This window comes from Sceloporus undulatus, chromosome 1, assembly GCF_019175285.1.
Source record: "Sceloporus undulatus isolate JIND9_A2432 ecotype Alabama chromosome 1, SceUnd_v1.1, whole genome shotgun sequence".
Lineage (NCBI taxonomy): Eukaryota > Metazoa > Chordata > Lepidosauria > Squamata > Phrynosomatidae > Sceloporus > Sceloporus undulatus.
Window position 1 is genome coordinate 207,417,825 of NC_056522.1, and position 12,018 is coordinate 207,429,842.

Below are 12,018 nucleotides of genomic sequence, written 5' to 3' on the forward strand. Positions count from 1 at the left end.
AACCGCAGCTGTGGCCCATTTTGGGACCATGGTGTCTGAGTGCCACAGTCCCGCACTGAACAGGGAGCGACCAGGGCTGGAGTGGGCAGAGGCTGCTCCAAGCTGCCAATCTGCTTGACCCCAGTGTTTTCTGGCCCAACCCTCCCTCTAGTGAATGTGTAGGGATCAGGAATACAAATTAGTTAAGGATGTGTAACTCTAGGTTTATAATTGCAATTGTGAATTCCAGTTGCATTCATTAATGGAAAAGAGGAAAGTACTTGAACATTCAGTAGCAAAGTCTACAGTCTACACTGGCAAAAGATAGTAACTATAGCAATAGATCAAGGTGCAAATAGCAGATGTTGCAGTATTTTTTTTTTTTTTAAAAAAAGACAGCAAACATATTTTAGTTGGCAGTTACTTTTAATGAAGACAGTGCATTTTATTTACATGAAACACATAACACACTCCTTGTAGGCATGAAACGTAGACCAAGTTCAAAGATCAAAATTGTATTTCCATTACATGCTAAACAAAATAGATAAAAATAATAATTATGGCACAGTGACTAACACAAAGAAATAAACTGTCACAATGAATTAACATTTATGTATACTGCCCATTTAAAAGTGCAAAATTATTCCTGAAAATTAGAAGATTTTTGTAAAGTTTAAGGTCCAGAAATATGACCTGATCAGCCCAAAGTATAGCTGATGTTGAAGGTTTCAGCATCCAGGAAAATATTACCTTGAAATAAATTGTGCATATTGTGCTCTTTTTTCAAAAAAAAGAACTTGTGGTGGTTGTGGGGGTTTGCTGCTTTTAATGCTGTTCCCACCTCCAAAAAACCTTCATTGCCCTTTGTCTTTGCGGTCTTCAAAATCCAGATTGGCAGTTAAACACACACACAAAAGAAGTGAAATGTAAACACATAATGTACCTAAATCTTAGAGACCCAGTCAGTCCCAGGGTTACTAATGGGTCCACAATGCTCTACTGCTGTAAGGCAAATGTGGTTAAGATGCGACTTTTCAAAAATAGACTTCTTTTGCAGAGAAAGGCTTTAACTATTCTCTGAATGCCAAAACCATGGTAGTAAGTAACTGTACCTATTTTATGCCATTAGTTATTTTATTTTATTTTGCTACTGAAGCTCATCTGAGCTAAACATGCAAAATCAATGGCAAAATCTGCATGTCAATAATAAATTTAAAATACTGCAGTTTATTTCATTAGATAGGAGAACCCACAGAAACGGGAGAAGTTTTAGGTTCTCTTCTTACCAGGTTTCAGAGCATTTTCTCTTTCTCACCCTCTCTTTAAATAAAGATTTCTATTCTGTACAACACTTTTTTTTAGAATTAACTAAGTATACACCAGTAACCTCCCAGCTACAACGTATGACCTCTTCAACAGCCAAACTCCTCTGTTGTTTCTTAGGGACAGCAGGTAGATTGTGCGTTAATTATCAAAGATGTCACAATCTGTTGTTACTTATATTTGTAGTGGCAGTGCATTAGCGGGAAGAGGTGGCCTTCTTAACAAATGACCTTGTACGGGAGACAAAAAGGGAGGTGTAATCACTTGGAACTGCTTAAGCACGCCGTGGTTCTAGTCGGTGTGACATCTGTGATAAAGTCCTCTGGTTGTCAATCACACTTAATTGTCGTACATAACTCCGGACATCCTGATGGTTCTTGTTCGCCAGAGATGCATCAGGATCTGATGAAACAGAAATGATGCACCATTGGTACGCTTAGTCAAACTCAAAACCTGAGCAGAATATCCAATTCCCTCTTTGCTTCCAAAAGAATGAACATATGCATAGCTATTTTTGTCACATTTAAATTAACCATGCCACAGTCTTCATTGATTCTTTCCCCATAACACAACCTGATGCTTTATTGAGCTTTATTTTATTATTTTCACTGATATAAAGAAACTACGTGTATTCCTTCATCAGCATACAGTAAACTATGTTGTAAATAAATACTGACAATTTGATTAAGAGGATTCTCAAAGCCATACCTTCGTTTCAGTAGCAAGATGCCACGATACAGCAAAAGCTGATTTCAGTGGGATTAGATTGTGCCTCTAGTTTATAATTTTAGATTGTGCTCCTAGGCTATAACCCATGATGTTAGATAAAGATGGAAAATAATAGTCATGATGAATGCACATATTGCAATACGTACTGAAAGGCTGGCTCCGGCAGAATTTCACTGTTCTAACAGTGTTTGAAATCATGCGCTACAAGGAGAAAAAAAGATCTGTATAAATTATAGTCATCAACAGTGGATCAGAATTAAAACAATCACCATGCATAAGCAAGCAGGGTTTTAGGCTGGACTGCTCCCTGATCTGTTTGCTGATTTTCCAGGTATACTCCTCTGTTAATATGGGACATATGTAAAAATGCAATAGCCCACCTGGTACAGTCTTTCTCTCTCTAGTCCAAAACACACTGCAGAAATAATCCAGTTTGAGACCTCTTTAACTGCCCTGGCTCAGTGCTATGGAATCTTGGGGATTTTAGTTTACTGTGGCACCAGAGCTTTGTGATGGAGAAGGCTAAATATCTCACAAAACTAAGGTTCCCAGAATTCCTTAGCATTGAGCCAGGACAGTCAAAGTGGTCTCAAACTGGATTATTTCTGTGGTGTGTTTTGGACATTAGACACACACACACATACATGGTTTTGTCATTTTGCCAAATCTAAAATTGCACTTAGAAGCTTTTTCAGCATCGGTGGTGAAATATGTTGGAGGAAACATTAAAAAAAAACCCCTTTCTAGTAGTCCATTACTGTGGCCAGAGAGCTGCTTTTGTGAGCATAGGGGTGGGATGTGGCAGCAAAAGGCTTCCCTTGTTTGTCTCAAATCAAGTCAGGTCCAAAAAGCCTTGCCACTGGGCAATGCTACTAGTGCAAGAAGGGACTGTGTGCATGGCCTGGACAGAACAACTAATTTGGCTTGCTGGTGGCGGTGTCAATGGTGGCTCCCTCATTGCCTGGCTTATCTCTGGCCAAAGCCAACCACTGATAGACCATTCATGCCTCCACCCCATGAGATTGCCAGCCAGGTAGTAGTAAGACAACCTCCCATTCTCATACCCCTTTCCTTTCCGCCACCCTGTCCACTTTCAAGAGGCCCAAATGAAAGTCGCGTCTCTACACAAAGCAATCTCTCTGTAGAGAGGGCCTGTGAAGCAATCTTGTAGCACCTTTGAGACTCACTGAAAGAAAGAAATTGGCAGCATGAACTTTCGTATACTTCAGTCTACTTCCTCAGGCTGAAGTCTAGGAGAGCTCATGCTGCCAACTTCTTTCTTTCAGTGAGTCTCAAAAGTGCTACAAGATCTCTCTACATTCTGATTCTACAAACATGGCTATATCTTTGAATTGTACCCCTTTGAATTCAACAAGGGTTGCTCCAGGGCATTAAGTTACACCACCCTTTGAGGGAACAGGGGAGAACATAGGACACAAAAAAACCCATCCTCTTGACATGTCACCATAATTCCCCTCCCCACACACATGGAATCCCCCCCTTTTTTTTGGTGGTATGCCTTCAAGTCAACTCTGGCTTAACAGTGATTCTCTCCTACTAAATTTGGCAAGATTTCTTCTGGAGAGATTTGCCATTGTCTTCCTCTGAGGTTGAGAGAGTGTGACTTGCGCAAGGTCACCTAGTGGGTTTCTATGGCTAAATGGGAATTTATACCCTAGTCTGTGAGAATCCTAGTCTGGCATTCTTCATTGGCTCTCTTCATTCAGAAACATACTTCCTGTTGATAGACATATCCTCCAGAAATTTGTTTAATCCTCTTTATGTGAAAGCAAATAACCACACCCCATTTTCAACACACTCTTCAAGGCTGAACAGTGTTTTTGAAACCATGCTGAATTCAAATAATTGGGAAGAGAATTTCATACAAACACTCCCATGGCAATTACAGAAAATATTTGGTTTGGATCCTTACTTAGTCATACTTTAGAAAGAGACAGAGAAAGCAATAAGACTTAAGTTAGTCATAACCAACTGTTGTTGTTCTTGTGTGCCTTTGTTGTTTCTGATTTATGGCAACCCCAAGGTGGACCTATCATGGGATTTTCTTGGCAAGATTTGTTCAGAAGAATATTCATAGTAATATTGAAGCTTGGTGCAGGAATGGATTTGCCTTTCTTTTCTCTGAGTTTGCCTTTCTTTCCTCGAAGGCTGAGAGTGTGTAACCTGCCCACGGTCACCCAGTGGTTTCTGTGCCCAAGCAAGAATTTAAACTCTTCAGAGTCATAACACCCAAACCACTATAATCCTCTTTCAGTAACCCTACTTTAGGTGTGATTAACTCCCTGTGAAAGGTATTCCCAGTGATTCCTCTCAGAAAAATGATTTAGGCAAACACAGCCATGCCAAGAGTCCCGTTCATGTGCCTGAAGCATAATTAGGGCATGATCAACAGGCCTACCCCATATTTTCCCTTATGAGGCTCATTCTTAAATGAGGCACATGTGGCATTGAAGCTGACTTTGACATTGTTTCACATGGTAAAAGATGCTGGTTTTCTATTATTATTCTTGAAAAGAATAAAGAACAGAAAAGGGTGCAACAAAGAGGGAGATGAAGAGAGAGGAGTGAGCAAATCAGTGAGGACAGCCAAACTGTTTGTCTGTGTGGCACTGCATCCCCTCACCCCCACCCCCACTGAACTTAAGTTCACCCTGTGTGCTTTGGAAATCTATTACTGGAAAGCCACATAATGCTAAATCTGGATCTCACAAAAATAGAGCCAACCCTACTAACACAATGGATATACTCCTCCTGCCCAGCCTACCCGACCTGCGCCTCTGGCTTCCTTCTCATCCGCATGCTGTTGTTCCAGTTCAGGTTGTCTGCAACCTAGAATAGTGCGGCAGGCGGCCAGCACTTTATCTGCTAATCCATTCCTAGACCAGGCTTCAATATTAATATGAATATTCATACACACTATACAAAAAAACTACTAAGGGTTTTAAGTCACATACTTTCTGCATAATCTTTATGTTCCAAAAAAACCCATGAAAGAATGTTTGCCCCCTCTTCACCCCCTCTCATAAGGATCACTGTGTGAATTCCTTTTGTTCACATCCATAAAACCTGAAAACCAATATGCACACATTTGCTAATCCTCATTTCACACCTCAAGGGTGAAGAGTCTCAGTAAAAAGAGAAACCCGTGGTTGATGGTACTATTTTGTACTGCCATGGATGGGGAAGCTTATGTTGCAGAAGTGCCTTGGAAGGGCTTTGTAGCTGCTTTCTGCAAGTACCAATGGGAGAGATACCAGAAATACTCCAAAAAGCACCAGAGAGAAAAAGAAAGGGGGGGGGGAAGAGAGAGAGAGAGAGAGAGAGAAAAGTTGCCAGTTGCAGTGCAGCTCTTCTCTCCATATAGTGATTCAAGGAGCATTGCTTTTATCTGTTTTCCTGCATCTCACTAATCTATTTATATTTACCAAGATGGATTACAGCTGAACAGAAAACAAAAATAAATTATTTAAATAATTTAAAGTAGGAGATTTAAAGTAGGAGATGAAAACATGAAAATAATTAAATATTTTCAGATAATCAGATAAGATTCTCAAGTGTAAAGATACATAGCTGAATTCCAAAGTCACAATCATCCATGTCACAGCATTTTCAATTTCTATGTATGGCTGTCAATGAATAAACCTGACAGAAGAAAATTAATTCATTTGAAATGAGAAGGAAGTTATGCAGATAACTATGGACTGCCAAAAGGATAAATAAATGTGTCTGAGAGCAAATCAAACTTGAACTCTTCGTAGGAGAGGAAATGCTATGTTTGACCTATAAAGCCCTATATGGTTCAGGTCCCAGTGATCTGAACAACTATGTTCCTCCATTCTCAGAGATCTGCTGGAGGCCCTTCTCTCTCTGCCCAATCACCTCCACAGGTTCCTTCTCAGAGGCTGCTCCCAGGCTCTGGAGCTACCTTTCCAGAGAAGTTAGACTGGCACACCCACAAACTTTTTTTTGTGAACAAGTAAAGACATTTTTGTTTCAACAGGCATTTTATGAGTAAGGCCAGTTTCACCTTAACAATACGCTGGATCTGCTAATTGTGGTGGTGATGGTGTGTGTGTGTTTCTAATGATATGCTTTTTAATGTCTTTAATTTTTTGATTGTTTAATCATTTTAACTTTTGGATCTTGTTAATTCTTAACAATGTGTTTTTAACTTGCTGTAAGCCACTTTGAATCCTGAAGTGGGAAAAAGATGGGATAGAAATCATCATCATCATCATCATCATCATCATCATCATCAAAATGACCAAATCAGAGCTATTGCACTCTGGATGCATCGTGAGATGACACGACTTACTGAAAAAGATGTCAATGCTCTGTAAAAGTAGTAGGCAGTAGCAAAAGAGAAAGACCTCCTTACAGGTGGATAGACTCAGTCAAGGAAGCCAGGTCCTGTGTTTGCAAGACCTGAGCAGGGCTGTTGATGCCTGGGGTATCTGGAGCTCTTTCATTCATATGGCTGCTGTAAGTTGACTTACAACTTACAACTTGGAAGTTGACTTGATGTCAAATAGCAATAACAAACAATGACAACCTCTCTCTGGCCTAATTTTGTCAAAAGAGTATTCTGGTTATTATTTATTTATTAATCCAAGAGTCATAAACTGCCTTTAATACTACAGGGCATACAACCGAAGTGAAAATGGGTGTCAAAAGACTTTTAGGTCACAAGACTTTTAGGCCTAGAATATGGCTTGCTGGGAGATGTGGACCATATGCATACAATGCACACATGGGCACACATTCCATTGAACTACGTTCCTTGCTAGGAGACAATGAAGAGTCTTCACTGCCCCTCATTCCCCAGGATATGCTAATAACAGATTGTTCTTTCCGCACTGTTAAGTGACAGCTGGAAATGAGTATTTTACTCATGTATGTTAAGAATCAGTGTGAAATAAACAGTGGAGGAATATGATGGTGGGAGGGTAAGGTCAAGCATGGGAAATCAGTTCTAAGGTCTCAAGGTGGTTGATGATTTTCCATTCCTGATTTAAGACCACATAACACAATAAAACAGCTATTATAACATAGCTAGAACAATAATTTTCTTTTGTCCACAACTCCCACAGTCTCCTAGTAGGTGTGGGTGATTCTAAGAGCTGTAGTTCCCATCCCATCTGGGGGATTCTAAGAGTTGCAGTTCCCAAAAGTAACTTTTCCAAGCTCTGGTTTTAAAGAAATGCAATCAAAACCATATGATAGCATATACACAATAGCACTCAAAGTAGTCTGACTTCAATGACTGGCCAAGCAATATACATATACTTCTCAGTTGTGCATCTCTAATTCTTCTTCATTATCTACTCACTTGTTCTGCTGCTAACTAATGCCTTGACTATCATTCGAGATAGGAAATATAGAACTGTAAGTACAGTTCATCCCTAAATTCATGACTTTTGGGGCAGTCTGTTCTGAGCCAAAGATTCTATGATTCTGTGATTCTATGTTACAAATGAAGCTAGGCTAAAATTCTTCTCTTTCCATCCTATAGCATTCCATGTTTAGGGAAGCTTTCTCTTTACAGTATTTATTTATGGTCAGTATGGAGGATAATTCCATCTTACAAGAAGCATCAGTACTGACACACCTGCCTATTTGCATCCACCATGGAAACTGTTTACTCACTGTGTAGCATAAAATACCATCAGTGTAGCAATACTGCAGTACTGGACAATATGATTGCCCCAACCATTGCCCCATAGGTGGCACAGCCACATATCAAACCTGTAGTGCAACAGCAGAGCCAACTTCCCATACACCCCTAATTCTTCCACTCAACAAAACTGCTAAGCATTGTGCAATGGATCACCTGGAGCCCTGGTGGCGCAGTGGTTAAATGCCTGTACTGGAGCCATTTACTCAAAACCACAAGGTTGCGAGTTCAACACCAGCAAAGCTCGACTCAGGCTTGCATCCTTCCGAGGTCGCTAAAATGAGTACCTAGACTGTTGGGGGCAAATTAGCTTACTTGCTAATTAGCTTACTTGCTGTTCACCGCTATGATCTTTGGAATAACGGTATATAAATTAAAAAACAAAACAAAAACAAAACAAACACCTCAGCATCATAGGGCTTGAACCATCCTGAATAGGACTATACCTGTGCACAGCCTGAAAAAAGTACAGCTGCTTGTATAACAGTATTTACACAGGTGTAAAGCTACAACAGGTTTCCAGACTCTAATCTTACATATGTAATACCTGCCACTGCTTTGGTGTTAAAACCTCTGGGAAAAAGACTTCTAAATTGGAGGTCAAGTGCATACATTCTTAACACTCTTCCAGAATCTACACTGGCTGCTTGGCATTCTCTGCCAAACTGATTTGCAAAATCTGAGTATGTTCTATACTGGTGTTAAAAGCAGCTCCAAATGCTGCCAACATCTCATTACCATCTAGTGACTTGGTACGTGGGAGTTTGCCCTCTAGAGGCTTATTTAAAGAACAAGTGGGCTGAGCAAGAATTAACCGTTTTTTAAATAGAATAACAGATAAAAATTTCTTTGTGATCCTTTGAGAGGTATCGTGGAAAATCACTTTTCTAAGATAGCAAGATATTCTAGGAAGATCAATAATTGCCTAACTGTTGGAAGTGAAAGGTGTCTTCCAAGAAAACTGGCTTATGAGAAAAAATAAGAGATAAATAATCATTAAAGGGGAGAACATGCCATTGCTTCATTTGTTGATGAACTAAACTAACCTGCAAGAGGAAAGTAAGTGTCTAAGACACATTATTCTGGATCTGTGGAGTTAAATTACTGGCTCACTTACAACAAAGAGTGAGAGTCTCCTTGGGATCAGAAACTGTTGCTGTAACTCTGCCATAATTGCCAATCTGAAAGCTTTCTGCCTGGATGCCTGGCTGCTACTGAGCCCCTGTGGTATGCAAATAGGAGAAAGCCACATCCCCAAATCAAAGGCATAATATGTTTTGGCACTGATTCCAGGAGAATGGTGATGACATCCAGTGTTCATTTTCATCCTTACAGAATAGCCTTCCCTGGTCTGCTGCCCTCTAGATGTACTGGATGACAATACCCACCACAGAGACATTGCCTGTGGTCCAGCACATCTGGAGGGAAGCAGATTGGATAATGTGCTAAAACACAAGAATACATGCTTTTGAAACATGCCATGTACCAACTCTGCTTACCATTTTTTCAAAGTTCACTAGACTGTCAATAAACGTCTTGTTCCCTTCATGGGTAAATGTCATGTCTGCAATGGAAAGAAAGAACTAATGAGCAATAATAGAATTTGACATAAACTAATATCTAAACATCTAGAACATGAATAATCCACCTCCCTTCAGTTACTTTATTGTTCAGTCAAAGAATTCACTCATCTGCTTTTATGCACCTTCCTCTGATTTGAGATTGGTTGGGAAGGCCATTTTTTCTGTCCCACCACCCTCACAGCTACATCTTATGGGAATATGGGAGAGGGCCTTCTGACAGACACTAGCACTCCCTTCCTAGGGAGGTTAGACTGGCACTTTTTTGCTATGCTTCTGTTGTCAGGTGAAGGAAAAGGGATCAAACATCTCATTTGACAACTCTCATTTTAATTTTCATTCATTTTACATTTTTCTCACTCTTCACTTGGTTACCTTTTATGAGAAGAGGCATAAAGGGAATAATAGGAGGCTCCAGTTTAGCTACAGTGAGTCTGTAGGGCCTGTGGTTTCTTGAGGGGTCCTAAGAAAACAAGAAATAGTCAGACCTTTACCATATAACTTTAAAAATATATATATAAATTACAGCCTTTTCTTTAAAAATGCAATAATCTCATAATCTAATTGTCAGAAAATGCTTCCTTCAAAGTGAGAAGAGCTATGATCCATTTCATTAGTTGGCTATTCCACATACGTGATGTACCCTCTCTTTATTGTGTGTACAAAGTGTTTATTATCAAATGAGAAACACTCATCAGAATAGAATTCTATTTTTTCTCTTTTATGCATTTGCTCTGTCATCTCCATCAAGCTGTAAAATCATCATTTTGTAAGAAGAATGCATGATAAAATTTGAAGTTGGAATATATAATCTAGCTATAGATATACAGGAAAGATTTTTTAAAAATCTACATTTCCCAGATTGTCCTCAAGCAAGGCACACATTTTCTCAGAACAGGTTCCCTGAGACTATAATTTATAAATTATACACGCCTGTTTTACCAGCACTATAATGGGATCATAAACTCTTTAAAGTCACACAAGGACACATAAAACATTGAAAATAGAGGAATTCTCCAATCAGGTCCTCAGAGCAGGAGGGAATCCAGGCCACATGAGGTACAGAATTAAGACTGTCTGTCATTTACCATTAAGCTTTCAAACTCTGCATAGATCTTCTTGAACTTGCTTGGAAGTTTCTGTCAGTAAAAACAAAACACATGTAAAGGCCCAAATCAAGATTAGATTATTTCTTGAAAATACAGGGTAAATATTGCTTCCTACTGTCCACTGCAGCACAGAGCTCCACACACAAGATTCCTGACCCACCAGTCCTCATTCACATGTATGCAGGTGTGTGTGTGTGTGTGCTGAGGAATATTCCTCATTGGGGAATAGACTGAGTTTCTACTTCAGTTTCTTTAACCAAGCCCTGAGATGGAAACAGATACTTGTTCTTTTGCCACCCATTTACAACAATACAGCAAGGGAAAATACAGTAAGTCTCCTAGCAACCAGCTTATAAATAGAGAGCCATGAAGCTTGGAAGAGATTTGGTTCCAAATCTTGAAATACCCTGGGAAATCTAGATAGCTTTGCTCATGGTTCACAGAGGCCATGCAGCAGCAGAGAAACCCACATTCCAATGTGGATTTCCCAAAGCTCCACTGGGTTAGGGGGTGCTATTGTTATTGGAACATTTCAGCTAGTGGTTGCAACAAGTAAACTTGTACTGTACTACATAGCTATGGTAGTTTGCTTCCAGTTTAGCTGCCATGGCTTTAGCTACCTATGGAGTGCTGGGGTTTGCAGGGGTACTTGGCATGTTCTTCTAGAGAGCTCCTAGTGCACATTTCCCTCAATTACATCATTAGAGCTCTCAGGATTCTCTTGGATGGAGCTATGATTCTATAACTGTGTACACTGTAAAGCTACAATCCTATACAGTACTTACTTGCCTGGGAGTAATTCCCGTATAATTCAGCTTCTGATTCAGACATCTATATGATTATGCTATCTGTAGCATCTTGAATAGGAGATCTAGATTTGTCCTGTCCTTCTCCATGCCTCATGGTTGGTTAACTCCTTTTGCAACTAAGAGGAGTTTCAAAAGCAGTCTGTGACATGACTGGGGAAAGTAAAATATTCCACTGGCTTAAAGCAAACACCCTTTGCCTGCATTTTTAAGCCACTCTTTGGATTCTTGCCAAGGCTTCTCAGTTTCCCGTGCTGCTCTAAAGAAACAGCAGCGAAGTCAAAGGAAAGAATCAAAGCCAAATGCTTTCTCCTCGCACTTACCTCCCATGTCATTGTGAGGCGGCTTACTGCGACATTGCTTAGTCCCATGATTAAAGCAAAAAATGAATTCAGATTTTTGTATTCCTTGCAGCTGGAAGAGAAGAGGTTCACCATTTGAAGAGAAAGAGAAAGAAAATGAGAAATGAAGATGGGAGAGTTCCTCCAGACGGATCTTTGTAACACATTTAAATTTAGCATTTGAGGGGAAATGAAGCACTTTATTTATTCTAAATGGACTTCTGGCCTGAGGTAATAATTCTTGGTATATTTACTTAAAGGCAAATGCCATTTGAATAATCAAGAATGACTTGCAAGAAAACCAGTTAAAAACCAAGCTGTTCAACTGAAGTCCTCAGAGTCAAATCACAACACATTCTAAACAAGGATTTAATACTTGTCCTCTTTTTCTGAAAAGGCCTCTACATCTTAATATATTGTTTTTAATTTTTATTCTTATGATTTCTTCAACCTCTC

The 12,018-nt window shown here is 39.6% G+C and overlaps 1 protein-coding gene across 2 annotated transcripts in view; it reads right to left on the reverse strand.

Moving 5' to 3' along the window:
- Window positions 1-397: 397 nt before the first annotated feature.
- The window catches only part of RAPGEF4 (Rap guanine nucleotide exchange factor 4), a 372,660-nt gene continuing 361,039 nt past the window's right edge, over window positions 398-12,018 (reverse strand). For both annotated transcript variants that reach the window (XM_042464157.1, XM_042464166.1), the window contains exons 20-25: window positions 11,545-11,635; window positions 10,395-10,445; window positions 9,682-9,769; window positions 9,226-9,290; window positions 2,178-2,232; window positions 398-1,704 (exon numbers count right to left, since the gene is read on the reverse strand). In XM_042464157.1, the coding sequence (XP_042320091.1) occupies window positions 1,577-1,704; window positions 2,178-2,232; window positions 9,226-9,290; window positions 9,682-9,769; window positions 10,395-10,445; window positions 11,545-11,635 (478 nt within the window). In that variant the 3' untranslated portion in view covers window positions 398-1,576. The remainder of the gene's footprint in view (window positions 1,705-2,177; window positions 2,233-9,225; window positions 9,291-9,681; window positions 9,770-10,394; window positions 10,446-11,544; window positions 11,636-12,018) is intronic.